At 33.6% G+C, this 16,250-nt stretch overlaps 2 protein-coding genes across 7 annotated transcripts; one reads left to right on the forward strand and one right to left on the reverse strand.

The window, feature by feature from the left end:
• Window positions 1-95: 95 nt before the first annotated feature.
• On the forward strand, window positions 96-1,233 carry PSBP-1 (photosystem II subunit P-1). Its single transcript, XM_021419533.2, has 3 exons — window positions 96-511; window positions 595-645; window positions 795-1,233. The coding sequence occupies exons 1-3, from the start codon at window positions 248-250 to the stop codon at window positions 1,053-1,055; spliced, it is 576 nt and encodes a 191-aa protein (XP_021275208.1). The 5' UTR covers window positions 96-247; the 3' UTR covers window positions 1,056-1,233.
• A 324-nt stretch (window positions 1,234-1,557) lies between these two features.
• LOC110409981 (WD repeat-containing protein 26 homolog) lies at window positions 1,558-15,373 on the reverse strand. Of its 6 annotated transcripts, XM_021419528.2 has the most exons (6): window positions 15,054-15,365; window positions 14,864-14,917; window positions 11,379-12,269; window positions 5,578-5,679; window positions 2,929-3,555; window positions 1,558-1,927 (listed from the first exon to the last, which is right to left on the reverse strand). In XM_021419528.2, the coding sequence occupies exons 3-6, from the start codon at window positions 12,174-12,176 to the stop codon at window positions 1,712-1,714; spliced, it is 1,743 nt and encodes a 580-aa protein (XP_021275203.1). In that variant the 5' UTR covers window positions 12,177-12,269; window positions 14,864-14,917; window positions 15,054-15,365; the 3' UTR covers window positions 1,558-1,711. The 6 variants fall into 6 exon arrangements, with proteins under 6 accessions (XP_021275203.1, XP_021275206.1, XP_021275207.1 ...); XM_021419531.2 differs by lacking the exon at window positions 14,864-14,917 and having other exon boundaries at window positions 15,221-15,373; XM_021419532.2 differs by lacking the exon at window positions 14,864-14,917 and having other exon boundaries at window positions 15,176-15,365.
• Between the last annotated feature and the right edge of the window lie 877 nt (window positions 15,374-16,250).

Below are 16,250 nucleotides of genomic sequence, written 5' to 3' on the forward strand. Positions count from 1 at the left end.
TTTTTTTTTTGCATTGGGAGAAGACACCCAGATCATGATTATTGCAGGTTGCAGCAGAGAAATCTGGATAAGAAAAATCTATAGGAATTATGTAGCTTTAGAGGTCATCATTCATTCCTGTATGTGTTTTTTGTGCAGAGAGAGCATCATTCTAGTCGTATAATATCATGTAATGCTACGAGGATATATGATGGTGTCCTGGGAAGCAAAATAGGGAGAGTTGATTTAGAGATGATCATTTTCAGATATGATAGCTTTAAAATTGTGGTTGATTGCAGCAAATGTATTTGGTAAGCCAAAAACAAACACAGACTACTTGCCATACAATGGGGATGGGTTCAAGCTGTCAATTCCATCAAAATGGAACCCAAGCAAAGAGGTTGAGTACCCAGGTCAAGTCCTGAGATACGAGGATAACTTCGACTCTAACAGCAATGTTACTGTCATGGTCACTTCAACTGACAAGAAGTCCATAACTGACTTCGGTTCCCCTGAGCAATTCCTCGCAAATGTACATATCCAGAATTGAACCTTTCAACAACTAAGAATATACTAATGTTTGCTGATTAATTTGCTTCTCATGGATCATTGCAGGTGGACTATCTGCTTGGCAAACAAACATACGCTGGTGTAACTGATGCTGAGGTAATTCACTAACATATCAAAAGTGGACAGTTTAACATAGACGGATCCGCTTTTTGGGAACCATTACCTCCTCCTCATATACTTGATGTTTTGTGTCCCTCATTTCCTGTCTCTTTTTTAATGTATACTTACATACTTGAATTGGTCAGGGTGGTTTTGAATCCAACGCCGTGGCAACCGCAAACATATTGGAGAGTTCAACTCCTGTCATTGGTGGGACACAGTACTACAACCTGTCCGTGCTGACAAGAACTGCTGATGGAGATGAAGGTGGCAAGCACCAATTAATTACGGCTACTGTAAAGAATGGCAAGCTATACATTTGCAAGGCACAAGCTGGAGACAAGAGGTGGTTTAAGGGAGCTAGAAAGTTTGTGGAGAGCACTGCGAGTTCCTTCAGCGTCGCTTAAAAACTACTTAAGCAGAAATTTTATGTAAATCTTCTTAGCAGCTATGATGTTTGGCTTTGAGTTTGTTCTATCATCCACTCCCTCCAAGGCTTCTCTTTTCTATTTTTGTCTTTCTGGGGAAACTTGTGGATATCTTAATATTTCTTGTCACATAAATTAAGAATGAACCCTTCTGCTATATTACCTCTCTATCCCTCCCCTTGAAATCAAAACCATCTCAGGTGTGAAGATAGTCGAATCTTATGCATGGAAAATGAGCCTTCTCCCCAAGTGAGACGCTCAAGACAGAGAAGCTATGTTGCTAAAGACCCTTCAGAATTCTGTTCTCTCATCTCAAATCTAATAATATATGTATTAGCATCACATGCCAACGACTGGTAATACACCATGAGAATGAAGGTTAAGACCAGAAAAGAAATGCACTGTCAGGTACTAAGCTACATTATCAAAGAGCAAGCATGCTTCAAATTTTCATCATAACTGTAATCAAATTAATTAAATGTTAAAAGAGAAAATAGCAAATTTATTATCAGAAAGTCGCTGCATTGTTGACAATCTTTTTTTGTTATGAATGTCAGCTTTCAACAAGATAAAGTATTTACATGAAACCAATCATATCAGGTATCAATGACTGCAGGCTGCATGCATTCAATCTCTCAAGTTCCTCCATTACAATAATGGATGCCGTTACTGTGAGTGTCTTTGAGCTTCGTGCTTAGATTATTTAAGCCCCATATCCGGATGGTACGATCATCACTAGCTGATGCCAACATGTGAGGGTTTGCTGGATTCCAGCTTACACAATTGACAGCTCCGGAGTGACCTGGTAATGCCTCTATAAGCTCCCCCGTGCCCCTATGCCATATATAGACCTAAACAAACAGGAAAAAGAAATTAATTGCAGTCACTTTAGCTTCAGAAATAAGTAACATTTTTAATGAATTTACATTTACAAAACGCGTATGCATAATGTCATAGAGTTTAATTAGTATTTCAGCGCTATACTTATGACAGAAATAGACTAGAGTCCAACGATGAAGCCATAAACATCTAGGAATAAACCAAGACCTATTGTCTGGACTGAAGTGTTTGGCACTAAGTTCAGGCAGCCTAAAAATTATCATTAATTTGGCCAAAATCTGCAATGTCACCATGTGTGCACTGCTGCATGCAGTCGTGGAAATTCTTGGTATATATGAGGAAGTCCATGAGGGTAGAACGAGAGAGAGGCTAACCCTTGAACCTTAACCATCCTAAGGATAAGAAGCAACTACCAGGCGAAACCTAGGTTGTTCAGAAATAAATATTCTAGAAATGATAAAGCAACTGGACTGTATAATGACAAGACATAAAGCATGCAGATGGAAAATGTTTATGCTAGCATATGCATAGTTGATATCTTTTAAGCCATCAGTGACAAATATCTTATAGCATTTTCTGTGAGATAAAGACATTATAGAGAACAAAACAACTTCTAAGGTGAAGGATGACCAAAAAGAGACATTAATCAGTTTCTTGACTGGGCAAGTATTGTGAAAACACAGGAAAGTAAAAGAAATCTAGTTGCTCTGATCTACATGACAATATCACCTACGCAAGCATGTGACTGCACATACTGATGAACATGAAATGCAATGTGACTCTCTCTGATAAAGCAATAACTACCTATACTTGCTTGAGATCTAGAAGCCTCCATAAAACTGCAGTCTCTTACTATACTATATCGCTCACTCAAATGACACATTTATGCACAGATGGATCCCATATATAATATAAGACAACAGTAATTCTAATACGAGAACACTGCTTTCCATGCTAATCATAGGCTAACTTACAGCTAAAGATTGATATAGAACAAATTAGAGGTCTGTACCAGTGAGTCCTCACTACCGCTGGCAATAAATGCTTGCTCAAGTCCACCAAAACAAGACCTGATGATGAAGCGGGTGCGTTTATGGCCTCTATATTTAGAAACAAGCTTCAAATCACCTTCTATGTTCCATAGATGGATTTCTTGGTTTAAAAGATTTACCAGCAAGAATCTATTGTCTCTTGATAATGAGAACGAAATTATTGTTTGATCCTCTTCAATTAACCTCTCAACTTTAGCTTCCCTGTCAAGTAATAAAATTGCTGTTTCCCTACATATACTAATAATCTGCTTCCCATCACTTGTTATTTCCAAATCAGAAATTTTTAGAGTACGTTGCCCTTTCCAGCACTCTAGCTCTTTCCCCTCCAATTCCCACATGCAGATGCTCTTATCATTCACACCAGAGAATATCCATTTGCCATCTGGAGACCAGCCACATGAAACCATGCCAAGACCAGCTTTTTCATAAACATTGAGGCATTCACCAGAAGAGACATCCCAGCGTCTTACAACCTCCTCTACACCACAAGTGAGAAGCTGATGGTCATCAGGACTCCATGAAACAGAAGAGATAGGTTTCTGGTGACCAGAGAGTATATGTTTTAAAGATACTCCATTTGCATCAACCTACAATAAGTCAAAATATTAGAATGAGAAAATTGACTGATTGCTAGGCTTTTGAGTCAGCAAAAAGATAATTGATTCACAGTGATCTAAGCATTGATACACATCAGTATAACCCTCGTATGCATGAAATTAAATTCCAGCCAAGCGAACCTCTTAATATCACAAAAACCCTTGCATAATTGTATAAAACATTAAAAAGAAAAAAAGTGAAGGCTCTGGCTTTCAAAAATGCTTAAAACTTGCCAAACTTACAAATTACAGAGAAAAGGATTTAAATCAAATGCAGTGCATAAAGGATGAAAATGAAAAATAGTGATTGTTACTGAGAACACCATTGAAGTTAGATCGAGGAGCTCTTTCCATAAGTTCCTTAAATTTGGATACCACTAAAACCTTGGCAGGGCTTAATAATTCAAAAGAAAATAAAATTATGCCTTCCATTGACAGATTGAAGAAAGCAAGCTAAGGAAGTCTTTGAAGAAGATGAAGAGTGGAAAAGCATTTTGACCAGATGGCATCCAGACAAATGTGTGGGAATGTATAGAAGACCAATATATTCGCTTACAAACTTCATCACTTGTCCAAGGCATACTAGATGAGTGGAGAAAGACCACTCTTTCTTTTTCTTTTTTTTTTCAAGGAGGGAAAAAAAACTTGCATACATATAAGAAAAAGGAGAACATCCTAATACAAAAGGAATCAAATTGATAAGTCATGATGAAATTGTGAGAAAGGGTGGAAACAGAAGTTAAGAAATGAGACAAGCATTTTTTTAAAACCAATTTGATTTTATCTTGGGTAGCATGACTATTAAAATTATTTATCTATTTTTGGGGGCTGTACTACAGAGATTGCATCTCGGCTATAACTTTTTGACCTTTCCCCTCTCTTCTAATATTGGTAATCCCAGCTTTGAAGCTTTTCTTTCTTGTTTATTTGATTCTTAACTCTCACCTCATTTTCGTATTAGCAATTTTCACACTGACTTCTATGGACATCATTCACATTATCAGCATGAGAAAATGATGATTTTTGAGCGAACAAAACAACCAAACCACACTCAGCCAGTAACCTCATTGTGGTCAACTCCATAATTCCTGCCCTAAATCATCACAGAAAGTATCTATTTTCTCAAATCGCAACAACATGCCTCTTTTGAATTTTGTTTAAAGAAACCCATGCTATAAGTCTGTTTGGTAATAAATTGATATATTGTGGTTTCTTAGAAGCACTTTGTAATTCCATCAAAAGAAAAAAAAAAAAAAAGACACTTGTCATCAACAGCATTACAATTTGACAGATTTGTTCAAAACATTAAGAAACTATAATGATGAGAAACTAGAAGCTCTTCTAAAATAAAGAAATAGGTTAGCATATTCAGGAAATGAAAAGGGGAAAAAATTCCTGAGAAGGATAATACTAGACATGAAGATGCATGTCCCTCTAAATTTTTCCTTTGAAGTGTAAGAGAACCCTTTTTATAATGTTTTCCATCTTAGAGGTTCATTTAAGAATATTGTTACATAATTCTATCCAAATTCTTACAATAGTCTTTTCTTGAAACAAAAACCAATATTTACAATGCTTGCAAACTTTCATTATCAAACTTCTTTATTCGTAGCCCCCCTCCCCCAATTATAAAAAAAAAAACTTCTTTATTCCTAGCATCTAGGAATATTTTCACTGAGGTTTCACTTGATTGTTGCCTTTACTATTTGTTATTTGTTATTTGCTTTTCACCTCCCTAAAACTTGCTAAAAAAAAAACAAAAGAAATGAGGGAAAAGCAAAATCATATTTGATTAAAATGAATGAAGAGCTAAAATAAGCCACACATTCAGACAAAATTCTCCTCTATCTAAAAATAAAATCCTGCATTTTGTTATACACAAAAGTTAAATTTTTAGTTTTTAAAAAATACTATCTACTTTCATATCAAATTAATACATTATAGGTATAAGGGGTTATCCTAGACAATATCAACATTATATGTTATATCCATGTTCCAAGTGAATAACAGTACCTCCCAAATGATCGTCGACCGATCATTGGATGATGAAGCTAAGTATTTCCCATTATGTGAAAATTGCAAGAACCATACTTCATCAGTGTGAGCCTGTAGTATCTGTTGCAAGAGAATGACAAAAAAGTATGTAAAAAAGAATTTGCAATAACAATTCAAGAAAAGATAATGCAAGCCACAAGTAGAAAAAATTTCAGACAATGAATAAACAAACATAAAATATAATCAAGAGTCAACAAATATTCCAGTGAGAGGACACTAAATTCACTTGAATGCATAACAAATAATTCAATCTTTTTCCTTTCTCTTTAGCAAGGGGATTTGCAGGTTGATAAGACTTGGCTCAAGAAAGATGCAAAAATGGAGTGATGGAAAATTGGAAGAAGAGAAAGTGAAAGGAATGAAAGCATTTTCTTTTTCACTCCACGATTGTGCTTGGTAAGAAAGATCGAGAAGTGAATGGAAAGAAAACTACTGTTTTTTCATTCATCGCTCAGTAGGACTGAAGTGGGAGGAAAGAAAAATTAAAATCATATCTTTATAGCATCATAAAATTGTGAATGGAAATAAAAGGACAATTTAAAAAAAAAAAAAAACATATCAGTAAATTATCACTTTTCTTTATCCCTCCCCATTTATCTTCCATAATTTCTCCAAAATGAAAGGATTGGTTATTGTAAATATAAAAATAAAATGCCAATCAATTCTACTTTCTTTCCTCACTTTTTTCTCCTACCAAATCTAAGAAAAAGTTATATTCTTTCCAATTTTCCATCGGGATCATTCCATCTACCCACTTTGCTCTCCTAATAACCAAAGCCTAGGAATCCTACCATATTCGGTAAAACCTCTATATCTTAATACCTTTAGGATCATGAAAATTTATTAATTAATTGAGATATTACTTAATCAATAAATTAATAATTTATTAATTTATACATTAATTAATAAAAATTAATTTATCAAGGTATTCTTTATTTTTTTTTCCAAAACATTGAACTTAATACATATATGATGTATTGTGATTATACGAATATCACCTAATTACCGAATTATGATATATCATTATTCTATATATTTGTTTAACCAAAATAAGTTTATGAAAGTAATTAGTCTTATTAAATAGACTTGTAACAAACTAAAATTACATTCGATGTATACTTATTAAAATACTTCATGAACATTAAGTCAAGCAAAAATATATATAAAAAGAAAATACAGTATCATAAACAGTAAAACTAAACATAATGGCTTCTCATCTCAAAGGTGTAAAGAAATCAATAATGACGGATAAAATGCATAAAGCATTGTGTGAGTAGAACATAAAAAATCCAAATTGCACCCAAAAGCAATTGCCATAATGGGTGTCAGAAAGGTTTAACTTGCAAGTGAGCCAAGCAACAATCACAATGCATAATGTTCTCTTGCAATACAAGAACACTACAGAACTTCTTAATGCACCAAGAAAAGTTAGAGATGATGTCCAAGGAGGCATCGATTTTAAGAAAAAACAAGTAACATTAGAGTCATATTTTACAAAGACCTCCTAATTGAGTCATTTATATATATATATATATATATATATATATATATAATTTTGATGTATAAGGAGATTATTAATTTATATATCAAGTAGGACCTATGTGTTTTTTTTTAAAATATATTATCTTATAAATTTAGCGAATTATTAATTTACTACATTGTTCCTAACTTGGGACTAGTCAAAAATATTATTTAATCGAGGTTATTAATTTATCGAATATTAATTTATAGAGTTTTTACTGTAATTGGGAAGAAATTGGTACAATTCATACATCCTAATGCATTATGAACTAAGATAAAATCTATGAAAAAAGCAAACCAATGATGATCTATGGATGATTTCCACAAAAACTATCATCAAAAGTACTCACCAAAAACCTTTCAGCAAGGACTCAAGTATCTTTAAATCAGAAGTTTTCAACTCCTTAATTGTTATTTATGACAAGTAAAAGTATCTAGGTGTTAACTAGATTCAAACAAAAGAAAAGAAAATATAATCCTATTAAGTTAAGAAATTCACAGTAAAGACCAAGCTCTTAAAGTCCTAAGGACAGCAATTTCCTTACAACCAAATGGGCATTAACAAATCCATTGACAGAACATAAACCTATATATAGTGAATGAAATGATAACTTGCCAAGAATACTTATAGAAGTATCACGAAAATCCAACATCACTTGGAGCCTAAATTTTCCTCCAACTCTATTTGACATGTTCCACACCAGCTTGTGACTCAAAATTCCATAAAATTAAAGGTTCACCATGATTTCTAGTAGTCATAATCTAAATATAAACCTCCTAAACCCCACCTAGTTGGTGGTAGAATATTGCTAAATCAGTTCTCCAGGTAGCCACGATGTGCATTAATGATAGTTACAAAGTCAGACATCGTTGGCCCCTTTTACTGGAAGCCTAACCGCTAAAAGATATTGAAAAAGAAAATAGAAAGTGAAGGCAAATGAAAACATAAAACAATGATTTGTGAGCTTTGGTCCATTTATAATTTGGGAAGAGACTGCAGAAACAAAAGAAAAGAAAAAAAATGTAAATTGAGAAAAATTTTCCCCTTTACCTAACACAGTTTAAACCTAGCCACCCACCGTATCTCCTAACTACTCAAGCTAGGGGCAAGTAAAGATATATTATCATCTACTTCATTCTAATGTTTCATTTTAAATTAAACATACAGGTACACGTTAGCCATCCATCACACAAATGATTGTAATATAATTATATCTCTTTGTTGGAAAATGAATTGTTTCTATAGTTTTGAAAATTCATCAGTCATATATATCATTTTATCTTTATTGAGATATAATTGCCATACTTCTAATGTGAAGTAAGTTTTTCATTGAAAGCCTGTAAATTAAAATGGAATTTTCTCTTGTGCCTAAACATATTTCCTTCCACTAATATTGGCCTAACATGGTTCATATGCAACATTAAACCATTCTATGTAACCCATGCACCTATTCGGAAAGTACTAATAAGGAGAATTGATTCTCTCCCATTGGTACCAAAAAATTTTAAAAAGTTCACTTTTGCAAGGAATTTTGAGAATTTGACACTCAATACAAGAAGCTCAGCTCCTAGGAATGTCATCTCCCAGGACCACAGCATTGCAAATTGGAAAAGATTAATTTATCATTATTTCTCAAAGTTTATCATCCTGCACATAGGGGTCAAATTTTGCCAAAACCCTTTTGCCCGCCCTTGCCTGCCCTAAAATTCATCTGTCCAATCTGCACATTGATTAAATGAGTATCAAATGGGTACAGTCATTGAATCCATCTAAAACAAAGCCATGGTACCCAATAAGCACCCATTATTTTAAACCAAGCACCTGATGAACAGCTTATTTGATTTTTTTTCTTTTTCTTTCCCTTTCCTATTACCCCAACAATTGTCACCGGAAAACAAACATGAGACTGCCACATCTGGCTTCGACAAGCCTAACCAACATCAATAGGGGTCAGCTATGGCCCCACCATGACAGGTCAATGTTGCAAGAGATTGGATCTGACTGAGCCATATGTTGCCATCATCAATGTCTCACCAAGATGTCTATCAGTGAAAGGAAGGAAAAAAAAAATTATATTTTTATTATAAATATTACTAAGATTTATTCAATTTGTAAATAAGAATTCTAATTGCATTGAATGACTTACGCTCAAAAATATTTTTCTTAATTCTAATATTATTAAATAATTTATAGATTAAAACTACAAAACTTCAAGTACTTATACTTCAAAGTTTATGCTTCAAAAATATTTGTATTTATATATAACTATAATTAAAAATAATTAAAAAATAAGATTCATGTGCAACGCATATAATAACAAATACTAATATTTATTAAATTGGCCATAAACAGGCATCTAGGTAATACTAACCCAGCCCATCAATGAATCAATTATACCAATTCGTACTTGCCCAGTTGACACTTGGTACGTTGTTAGGTTGAATGCATCAACAACATCAGCTACAGTAACATAAGAAGAAATTCACTAAACTATTTGAATGGTTTTTACAAAGGTTTTCGGTCCAAGAGATACTCTTGAATATGTTGTAAAAAACAAATAGATGTCTGTGAGACAAAAACTCACTAATCCTACAACAACTAAGATTCCTTAACACAAGACTCAAGAATACACCTAATCCATGACATAAAGTTTTGTCTCACTTGTTGTCCATGTTACTGCTCATGTTAAGGCAGCAACTGGTCTTTAAAGATTATTTGATTGACCACTCCTACACTAATGATGCTCCGTAAATACTAAGGAGTTTGAGAAGCATATTGCTGCAGGTGTTCAGAACACATTGAGATTGTCTTAAGGATTCACTGGAAGACTTCATGAGTGGTTGTGTTATGATGATCAAACCTTGTTGTCTCATCTATTAGATCATCCTTGAGAGATCAAGCTATATAACGATGTGCATGTCTTCGATCAAGCATAAATCCCTTTACACAAAAGTACAATACATGGTTGAAAAATTGAAGCCATGAATGAATGACATATTGGTCTGAAGATGAAACTAAAGCACATGTTAAAATCTTGTCTAAAGAGGTTGTGATGAAAATCCTAACAAACATATAGATTGGCACCGGGACCATCAATCCAAACATGATGGGTAATAATATAAAGGAGTTCATATATTGAGAAATTAAGGACTCTAGTCAATTCACCACTAAAAACCACCAAATTTAGAATAAAAAATAAATAAAAAACCCTCCAGATAATGTGCACCCGAGCATTTGGCTCATTGGTTGGTGCACTAGCCCCCTGCCTAAAGAGCAGGGTTTGGAATCCCCCCTCCCCCAATTATAAAAAAAAAACCCTCCGGATAATGCAATGGACAATAATCAATGCATTCTTCATAGAATAAAAAATTACAAAAAATACTCTTTAACAGCAAAATGGAATAATACTAGCAGACTTAAAATTCCAAAACTACCAATTGCACTTTACATTAGTCCAATAAGATATCTATGTGGTTGGAAATGCTATCACTTTCCCTCGAATTAATTATAGACTTCAAATCACTTCGTCTAGACCACTCGCTCTATGACTTCATCTATGTTAGATGTTTCTTTTCTTTCACATCATCTCTCTTAAAGGTGAGAGCTTCTCAAAAACCATAAACCATCATCTTTAATGACTTAAGATTTGTCTTTACACTGCCATTTGCAGATTCAAACAAATCCTTCACCAGGCTTCTTGCACCCGAGCATTTGGCTCATTGGTTGGTGCATAATCCCCTTGCCTAAAAAGCAAGGTTTGAATCCCCCCTCCCCCAATTATATATATAAAAAAAAAAAACCCCTTCACCAGGCTTTTAAGGCTATTGTAATGGGTTAGTAAATTATTGGAGAATGCCTAAAGATTGCACCTCATAAGAAAATTGTATATCCACAAAGAAGTCTTCAAACACTAATCCCAGTAAAATTGTAAACACCACAATTTAAAACATAAATCAAGAAAGATTAATATTAACATGCGAAGGAAAGAACCAGCCTATAAATGGCAAAGGATGTCCATACTGATAAAGCACAACCGACAATAGATTTCTAATCTCCACAAAACTAATACAAGAAAATGAAAAAGAATGCACTATGTGCCATTTGTTTCAATTGTAGCAACATGAAAACTTGCATGTAAAAGAATTCAAAAAACTCCTTCGAATTTTACCATCTTAAAGCAATGATGAAAGATAAGAGACAAAGATTTAATAACATGGTTCGTGGAATAGAATCTAACCTGCAATGTTTGAGAAGGAATTTGATCTCTCCCACACTGATGATCGGCATATAGCGACATATCCTTCTCCAAAGAGTTGTGAAACATGCAAGCATCTCGTTGCAGGACCAGGGCCTGTTCAACTAAATGCTCCAACCTTCTTTCGGGAATCATAACTGTTGGAGGAAGCAGCTTTTGTAATTCTTCCAACAATTTAGTCCGAGATCTTGCCCTCTTGATATCTTGTTTTGGAGATCGAACAGAAAACCAATCAGAAGGTGAAACGATGGATGAAGAAAGCTCACGAACTCTACCATTATTGATACAAAGAGGTGCAATCTCAGTCCTTAATGTCTTCAGAGCATCCATGACTTTTTCTTCATCCAGAAGTTCAAAAAACTTCTGCTCTAATATCAGAAAAGAAGCTGATTTTATGGTCCTTTCATCAGTTAGACCAATATTATGCAATGTGACAACACTTTCATCCCAATTTCCCTCAAGAATTTGCCGCATAAACACATTGACCACAGAAGAATGTAGTGGTATCCCTGACTCTTCCTCTAGATGAGCACCGCTTTTTATGTAACCAAGAGAATATAAAGCTTTTGCTATTATTCGGACAAATTCTACCTTCTTTATAACTCCTTTTGAACCTACAACTTCTTCGCCCCCTTCAGACTGCAGGGGCCGAGCCATCAAGTCTCCTGAAGACCCAGCTACAGGCTCTTTAATAGTTGAACCGTTTGAAAGATGTCTCAATTCTTCAGAGGACAATTTCATGCGTTTTGAGGCTGGTTCATCATCCTCTACACCTCCCATGAAAAGTGCACCTCAGCCCATATATTATTAAAGAGAAAAAACAGCAACAGTGATAACTAGCAATGCCTCTTGATGAATCACGAGAATAAATCCCTGCATAAAATAGTCAAAAAGAGGGTTGTAGGATCCTGAAAATTGAGCATAAGAAAGAGAGGAAGAATAACAAAGACAAATCTAGCCATTATTTATGTTAGACTACAAAAGATGATGAATTAAGTTAGACGAAAAATGCCACAATTAATGAGAAAGCTACATATTATTCCTGAATGTAATTAGTTCAACATTCCCACATAACTGGTGCCTATACAAACCTTTATACTTTTCCAATATAGATATCATTTCGTTTTCATATACAAGTTCATACATCCCTGATTCTCATAATAATTAAAATTCCATCATTGTACCAGGATGGTTATCAGTCAACCATTACAGTTAAATGTAAGAATTTCTAATGTAAAAAGAAAGGGGGGGTGGGCACAAAAACACAAAATAAACAAAGAGCAAAGCTCCAAGTTAGATCCTTAATGGCATCCATAGGGCACTTCAGGTAATTATAATAAGTTCAATATAACCTTTACCTGTAGAGAACATGATCATATGAGCTTAGATTTACCTCAGCTAATCATAATAAGTTCAATATAAGCTTCACCTATAGAGAAAAGTGATCATAGAAGCTTAAAATTCTAGCTAGAAAAGAAGTCTACTTTGACTAAAATTTCAAGCTGCCCAACATCAAAGTTTCATTTTCAATTATGTTCAACATAATGGTTCCAATTTCCCAATCAACATTTCCAATATACCCCAACAACTGACTCAAACCCTAGGGCGTACTTAAATTTTGTAGTTTGTCACATCATTTGTGGTTTACGTTATAAGCTACAAATCAACAACAATAACTTCCTTGGCTTGGGGATAAAGCCATGTTGGAGGAGCTCAATCCACACCCACTTGATATAATTTTGTGATTGTAAGAAATCATTCGAATAAAGAGAGCAAGTTGGCAATCAAAGATAACAATTCGTTTGTAAAAATCCACAGTACAGCTATTCCCAAGAACTTTACATACTCTTAAGTAACAGGTATAGTTGTCTGTCCAAAACCAAAAAAAAAAAAACCATACTTTTATTACTGAATAGCAACAAATATCATAAAGACTTTAGTTGTCCATCCAGAACAATAAACAAATAGTTTTATCACCGTGCAGCGACAAATATCATGTAGCCCACAAAAGGAACCCTAGGTAAGTCTACCAATTAGTTAGCATAGGAAATCCAATGTAAATTGGAGGCACCGCCTAACTAAAAATTTTAGCCAAAAAGTCAAATTCAAGGGAACTTGTGCTTGTAAAGACAAGTTAAAAAAATCACTAAACTTCCCTTACCTTTTAAGCATTAGAACATTTTGTTTATTTCAAAAAACTGAAGATCCTATACATGAAAAAGAAAATCAACATATCATTGTTTCTACAGCTAAGAATTTAACCTCACTGTATTTGCATCCAATATGAGAAACAAAGGAAACATTTTGTTAATTTGATATAACTGAAGATCCTAGAAATAAAAAAGAAAATCAATATATCATTGCTGCCACAAATCAAAATTTAACCTCAATATTTGTATCCAATATGGAAAACAAAGGAGACAAACATTTCCACTATACCATTCAATTATTATTCTTGCCATATTATTCTTATGCAGACAACATTTTAAGAATTAAAGGGGCATCGCTTCTGCATTCGTCATATTGGAACAAAAAATTAAAAGTATTTAAAGAATTTCTACAGCTATTACGCATGATGCACCAAAACAATCTGACTTTAAACTTTGTTGTTCTTGAACGGTTCTTCCGATAAAAGTTTTCAATATTTATAACAGTACACTAAATTACAAATAAAAAGCATTTCACGGCACAATGTTTGATATTTTAATTCACTAAGTTTGCTAGTGCCAACAATTGAGGCAAAGTTGGGAACTTCAATCTTTACTTAGACAATCAAAGGAGAATAAGTTTATCATTAAATCCATCTCCAACAATAATTTACTTCTTATACATTTGGATCTTCCTATGCAATTTAAATGTAGTGATCAACATTTCTCTTAGTACAACTTCTTTATTCCAAATTAACAGGAAAAGAGGAACATAGAAAGAAGCATAAAGAACTCAGAAAGTATTAGTATTTTTTTACTGGGCTGGGACGGAAATTAAGCAGTCACAATTCTTACATCAATGTGCAAGCCTGAGAAGGTAGCAGATTCCAGAAAATCAACTTACCAACTTACAGGGTGGGAAAGTCATATGCTCAGTCGGTTATAAGACCTAACTAAATTACAAAATTCCGTATTTCTAATTGTCTAAAGTAACCATATGATTGAAGGAATCAGATTGCCAAAGAATCTATATATGATGATTAGTTTAAACAGATAGAAAGCAGGCACATTTTCACCAACAGTAATATGTACAATAAACAAAGAAGATGGCGTTAGTTCCAAGATTGAAAAAAACAGGGTTCCTAGCAGAACGGACGGAAAACCCACATTAGAAATGAAGTCAACAATGTAGAGTCTCTACAATACCAAGCAGCTAAAACTAATACCATCGAAATTTACTCAAAATGAAAAAGCTACCAGCAAATCAGCTCTTAAGGAAAAACTGCCCAAAACCAGCACAAATTAAGAAGGCAAGCTAACCTATTAGCTGAAATTGAAGGACAAAATCAGCGGTAAAGAAGTAGATGAAGAAATCTGAAATACCCAGAAAGGGATTATGAACCAAGGAGCCGATTCAGATCAGAAAAAATCGGATTGAGAATCCAATAATCACAAGAAAAATGAAAAGAACAAATTTGCAGAAATGAAGAAGACCAAGATAAAGAAAGACCAGCTTATTCTTCCTTATCTGTCGGCAAACACTCGATTTAAGCAAGAAAACAGAAGAAATGAATAAAGAAAAGGCTAAAAGGATTAAAATCAGATGCGAGAGTCTCAAGGGGCTATCCGTACCCAAGGGACGGGAAGGAAAGGAAAGGAAAGGAAAGTGTTTGGTACCTTCGCAAAGGGGTAGAAATCAACAGAGTTTGATTAGTTTTTTTTTTTTTTTTTCTCTTTGCGTGGAGGAAACCAACTCAAAAGGAGGGGGTTATACTGTAAGAGTGAGAGAGATGATGGCTGTGTGAATTGAGCTTTTAGCTTAGGCAATGGGGCTTTTGCTTTTGGACAGTTACATTTGTAGTTTTATCTACTCCAATCTTAAGGCAATTTCAGACCAAATTTGGTCGCAAGCCTTCAAGGATGGGTTGGGCTCAAAGAAAAACATGATTATGACCTCTTAATTGCTATAAAAGATTTATTTTTAAGGGTATAATAATTATTGTAATAGGTTTATGTTTTTAATTCAAAAGATATGTATTAAAAATTTATTATTATGAGCATGATTATTGTTAATATTATGAGTATGATTATTTTCAAGTCTATATTTTCAATCTAAAAGATATGCTTTAAGATTTATTATTATGAGTAAGATTATTGTCACGAGCTCACATATTAGTATTCTTGTATAATTATTGAGTCCAAAAGATATGTTTTTAAAGTTTATTATTACCAGTATGATTATTGTCACGAGCCTACATATGATTATTCTCGTATGATTATCATCATGGACTCACATTTTCAATTTAAAAAGTATATCTAATAGATGGAGGAAAGTTCATATTTATATATTAAAAACTTACTCTATTTTTTATTAATATAAGATCCGTGACATTTTACCTCACTCAATTATGCAATAGTTAATATAGGAACTGTGACATTTTAGTAATGCTTAGTATGAGGAAAGTGGGAGTAGGCATTCTGTTATATTATTAAATACATTTTTACCTTTAACTTTGTTATTTTGTTCAATAAATTTTGTAATATTATAATTTATTTTTTTATATAGATTTCGAGAGATGTCCCTTACCTTCAACAATCATTCTCTGATGGATGGTGGATGGTGATCGTCAATAAAATTTATATTATCTTCTAAAGGAAAAAAATTAAATTAAAATATATAATATAAGAAATTATATTAAAATATAAG

The sequence above is a fragment of the Theobroma umbraticum genome, unplaced genomic scaffold (genome assembly GCF_002168275.2).
Source record: "Theobroma umbraticum cultivar Fairchild unplaced genomic scaffold, ASM216827v3 scaffold_44.0, whole genome shotgun sequence".
Lineage (NCBI taxonomy): Eukaryota > Viridiplantae > Streptophyta > Magnoliopsida > Malvales > Malvaceae > Theobroma > Theobroma umbraticum.